At 38.2% G+C, this 5,648-nt stretch overlaps 1 protein-coding gene across 1 annotated transcript; it reads right to left on the bottom strand.

Moving 5' to 3' along the window:
* Positions 1-2,614: 2,614 nt before the first annotated feature.
* Positions 2,615-5,387, bottom strand: LOC149165164 (putative receptor protein kinase ZmPK1). Its single transcript, XM_089429729.1, has one exon. It carries the CDS (start codon positions 5,159-5,161, stop codon positions 2,615-2,617), a length of 2,547 nt encoding a protein of 848 aa, XP_089285855.1. The 5' UTR covers positions 5,162-5,387.
* Between the last annotated feature and the right edge of the window lie 261 nt (positions 5,388-5,648).

Here is a 5,648-nt window from a genome sequence, read left to right as displayed (position 1 = left end):
AGTTAAAGCACTTCATGTGAAGACATGCATGATTTTTTCTTTGACTATCACTTCAAACTGTTGAATCATATTTGCCACCATAAGAATATAAATATTCCCTATTTCCTTATTCATTCTCTATTACCCATGAGCATAAGGGTTTACAAGAGTAAAAACTCAAAAAGCAGTGTGAATCACCTTGGGTTGATTAAACTAATGGTAATTAATGCTTAGATATAGAAAAATCAAACATGGAACATGCTTTTTAGCATGAGAAATTATTCTTTAGTTTTCCAAGTAGAAAAAACCCGTACTTCAACAAAACATAGTCAAACTTCACACATTGTTGAGACCTCTGCTTCATAGGCTATCGAGAACCCCACTATGTAGGCTATTAAACTCTCCACATGCAAAAGAACACAATCTATTATGATGAAAGAAAGAAGTCAAACCCTAATTAAACATCTTGAAGAAAGAGAATCACATCTTAAAATCAATATGGTGGATGTTCAAGAAATTGATTAATAGAATATGCAATATGGGCATCATGGATAGTTGGATGTATACTTCCAAAATGAGTTAAAACTTTTTGAGATATATCTCATGGAGACAATTGAACAACCTAGACTGGAAAAGTCAATAAATTAGAGGAAATATCTAATGGATAATATTCATGCTCTATCTAACATTGCAAAAAGTGAAATTTTCTATTGAACATTGTCATAATTTAACAAAATATTGATAATAAAAAATAGGAGTTTGTGAAACTAGTTGACTTAGGCTCAAAATCAATTGAGAGATTCTGAAGCTCAAATAAAGTTAGACACATTGGCTCATGTTGTTCACAATGAGAAAAAATGATCATCGCCAATTTTGATCAGTGATGACCATGGTCAATTACCTTACCAAACAAGTAGAGGACCTCAGCCAATTGAATGAATTAGGAATAAATATGAGGCATCGATGATTGCACGGGATCTTAGGACAAGGGTACATTAACTATAACATGACAAATAACTGCTTTTCCTTTTATCCCACTCAACCACCTTCCAATTTCCTTCATCTTATGGTCATTATTTTGAGAGAGAAGTTAGTTCCTCTCCAATTGAGGAGAACCAACATTTGGAGAGCCAAATTACATTCATACCATGAACAATTCACTCTTGGATTTCGTGATGTTTTTGAGGAGGACTAGAATCTTATGTTTGAACTTCATCAACACAATCTGCTATTTAAGGGATAGATGATTGGGACTTGAATCCTTATGTTGATGATATATATAATGGGTTCCCAAGTTGGCATCCTTTTAGCACCTATACAACACCTTTATTAGTACCTTTTCCTATTTTTATATCACCCTATCACGTATTTTTCCCATATAGATTATTTTTATCATGGTATAGTTATATTATGATTATGTCACTTTAATGTTCATTCTTTTGTATTTAGGAAGGAATTTTCCTTGTCATACTACCCATTAAGAATTCATGAGAATCACTTCAGGTAGGTTCATATAGATACTCTTGAAGTAATAGTAAAGGACAACTGCTACAACACCCTTTTATATTGTTGCAATACTTTTAGGTTACAAAAACACCCATATATCACTTTAACATCCTCAGTACCTCATTGTTACAACATGACTAGGGTGAAGTGCTACAACTCTTGTCATTGCAACACATCCAATACATTTTTGCTGCAACACATTGAAAACATACAGGTTCATGTTCAAATTACATTGTCAACATACAAATTCATGTTCAAATTCAGTGACAATGTAATTTAAATAAAACTCATTGAGATCTATAGGATAGATTCAACCAAGTTTATCTTTAGTAATTATGAGGAGTGTTATGTGTTTTAGTAATTATGAGGAGTGTTATGTGTTATTCTCCTCACCCAGGTTCAGTTTTTGCGTTGCCTTTGGATGGAGAAGTAATTAAAATTTTCTTATAAAATGTATTTCACATGCCAAAAAATTTCGACATGATAGTAATGGCAAAAATTATATAATAAAATTAATTTTTAAATTTAATATAATAAACTTCCTTAAATTAATGACAAATTACTAGTAATTATGATTAGCGATTCATTGAAAGTGTTAATGTTAGTCCATTGAACACAGCAATGGCATTGAGTGCTACTTAAGTATTACAATTTGTTTTTGTTTTTTATTTTTCAATTGTAATATTCTTATTACAACAATGAAATGATGGAAAATGACATACTTATGTATATGTGAAAAACACTTTTGCATTGAGAATAGCGAGCGGAAAAATACTTTCTATTCTATTGAAAATAGTGAGTGGAAAAATACATAGTGAGATGCTTTACCAGACTGTATGGAAGAGAAATTATCATTAAGATAATGTTTTATTAAAAAATTAAAAAATATATATAAATACACACATTTTAAACCACAATTAAATTAAATAAAAAATTATATATATATAAACATTTCGAAAAAAAACACTATACATTCATCTTAAAGTAAACTAAAAACTAAACTAGAATCTCTAGTGCCAAGATTTATACCTCTTAACACTTATTAAATCTGGATACAGGATAGATCTAATCAGGTTACCTTACAACAGCATTTATGGAAATACACATCGAGAAATGGAATACTCTGTTGCTAGGCTGTTACGGCATAAAATGAGGAGTAAGAGGATTGACCCTCTATATAGGAAGAGGATTGACCCTCTATTGAGGAAGAGAAAATTCGAAATGAACTGGCTGGGTCGCTAGGCAACATGGAATTTGTTGGTGTAAAGACGTCCTGTTGAGAAAGCATTTCGACGACCCGGCTCATGGAAGGTCTCATATCCTTTTCTTGCTGCACACAGAGCAGTGCTGTTTTCAGGACTCTCTCCACCTCCTCCAAATCAAAATCTCCATGCATCTTAGGATCCACTACTTCCTCCATCGCTTTCCCTTCCTTCATCATTGCAGACACCCACTGCACCAAATGTCCATAATTTTGGAGTGCTAAACTGGATGATGAGCTTCGTCCAGTCACCATCTCTAACAAAACAATCCCGAAGCTATAAACATCCACCTTGGCTGTGATTTGCAGATTCATTGCCCACTCTGGTGCTAAGTACCCCCTGGTGCCTCTGATTGTGGAGAAGGAGAATGCCTGATCTCTGTCTACCAGCTTTGCTAACCCAAAGTCAGAAACCTTGGGACAAAATTTCATGTCCAAAAGTATGTTTTGGGGTTTGATGTCACAGTGCAGGACCCATTCCAAACACTCTTCATGGAGGTAGGCTAACCCCTTGGCCGTGCCCACTGCAATCCCAAATCTTTCTTTCCAACCCAAAACTCTATCATCGCTTTCTGCGAACAGATACTTATCCAGAGACCCGTTTTCAACGTACTCATAAACCAGCAGCCTGTGATTTCTTTCTGCACAGAAGCCAACCATACGAACCAAATTCATGTGATGGACTTTCCCAATCATACTCACTTCTGCCCAGAACTGCTCATGACCTTGGGATACTCCTTCCAGTTGCTTCACCGCTACCACCTCACCATCTGGAAGCACCCCTTTGTACACAGTCCCAAACCCTCCTTCCCCCAGTTTTACCGTGAAGTTATCCGTCGCTTTCTTCAACTCTGCAAAGCTGAATTTCTTGAACCCCCCAGGAATCACTGAGTAACCTAGACGATCATAGCCAGGAACTCTATATTCTATAAACATATACCGCCATCCAAGTATTATGCAGACCAGCTCTGCAACACCAAATGCAATTGCAAACCCTAGCGTATATTTGACAACGCTGCCAGTCTTATGCTTCTTGTATTGGCCTGTCTCTGTCACAGTGGTAGTCAAAGCCGAACAGTTTAATGGCTGAGCTGCACTGGTAGAATTAGAAACAGAAAAATCATTGCTGGAAACTTTGATATACATGTGGTTCTTTGAACCAGGAGATCGAAATCCATTGGCAAGTAAAGCCTTAGGGTAACAAGCTCCGAGGCCATCCAATCTGTAGGCAAAAGCTTCACATTTGCTGTCATTCATGCACAGAAATTTGCAGTGTTCAAACGTGGTCTCAGTTTGATAGTAACTTAGATCATAGCCATAATAATCTGTATGTGGAAGATAAACAAGCTTTAGACTGGACGAGTTCAGTGGTTTATTGCGCTGGCAACCCTGGAACCAATCGGTCGAATCATTCCTGTGAAAACCCGGGGGGCAGATACATCTGGGAACAGGGGTGTATATGCAGAGACCGTTGATACCACAGAAGCCATGAACAGAACATTGATCAGGAAAAGACATCCAAACAATATTCCATGTACCTGTCTCTTTCACCAAGCTGTAAAGTCTGAGGTTTCCATCCATGTCCAGAGTTAATCTTCTCTTTGGGCCTTCTCCATAATCTGAGGCGTTAAAGGTAAAGTCATCGCTTGACAGGAAACTACCTAGGCTGTTAAACACCGCATGGCGGCTGCTATTGTATGGGGTTCTGCCGTTCTGAAAGTTTGGCAAGTAAGGTGTAGGCCAGTAGTTGCTTGATATGCCTGATCCCTCGAAAATTAGTCGAAGAATGTTGTCGCTATCAAAATACAGGCGATAGTAGCCTCTGTTAAACGTGGTATTCCCTTTTCTGGATATTAACTCCCCTGCATTATTATTGAGGGACTGGAATGGAAGAAGAGTATCGGTTGGATACTGGAAGCTTTCCCACAGAATCTGATCTCCTGAAGAGCTACGTAACACCAGATTTCCTGTTTCTAGAAGAACAAGCTCTTTGACATTCTTGTTACTGGTGTTGGTACTCCACAGAGCGCTACCATCTGCATCCCACAGAGCAAGGTTGCCATCTTTATGCAGGTAAAGACGTGACTGCCTTCCGTTGACAGGTACTTCTCTGTTAGCCACCCAAGCCACTGTTCGGTCGGGTGTGTGAGTATACCATATGGCGAAAGCATAAGCATTGTTGCCCACTCCATAAAATCCAGCAGAGAATGTTTCATGGGGAGAAATCAGGCAAGTTGTGTTCTGTTCAGAAGTGAGTGAAGAACCCAGGCTCAACCGATCTTTTTTAGTGGTGCACTGATTGTTGAAATTGGGAATTCCAGAAACAAGTCTGCAACTGAAGAGGAGAAACAAACATGTGAGCTGGGTACAGAACAAACTCCAGCAGATTCCCTCTGACGCTTCCGTTATGGCCATGCTGAACCCCAATCTGCTCGAAACAGAGGACGGCGACTGTTATCCTGGCTGCTGCAGAATGTCTGAAACCCTAATGAATTAGGCAGGTCGGCAGACTTACCCTAATGAATTGGGCACCTGTGTTGCTGTTGATCATCTGAGTCTCAAGAAGGTCGTGACATCTTCAAACCCATTCAGAGCAGAAGATTTCTGCAGTTTCTGAGTACCAAAGGCGTCATCCTTTACATTTAACAACTGGCAAAGTAGCATTGTTCTTACTCTAGTATTACGCACGGCATCTTAGTTGGACAAGAATAAGGGCGGGCGGATGAAAGCGGAAGCCTGAAGCATTACATCCATGAGCGGAAGAAGATTCGCTGAGCCGATTACGCCGAGATTGAATTAGCAAATGTATGCCGATGTTGAATTACACATTTCCATCAATAAATTTTTAAATTTTTAATATTAATAAGAACGAGCGCACCATAAAGTATCAATAAGCATTATC

This window comes from Pinus tabuliformis, chromosome 5_1 (assembly GCF_031772625.1).
Source record: "Pinus tabuliformis cultivar Carrire ecotype Pingquan chromosome 5_1, CPIR1, whole genome shotgun sequence".
NCBI classification, from domain to species: domain Eukaryota; kingdom Viridiplantae; phylum Streptophyta; class Pinopsida; order Pinales; family Pinaceae; genus Pinus; species Pinus tabuliformis.
The sequence above is the reverse complement of the archived record's forward strand: the minus strand, read 5'-3'. Positions and strand labels throughout refer to the sequence as shown.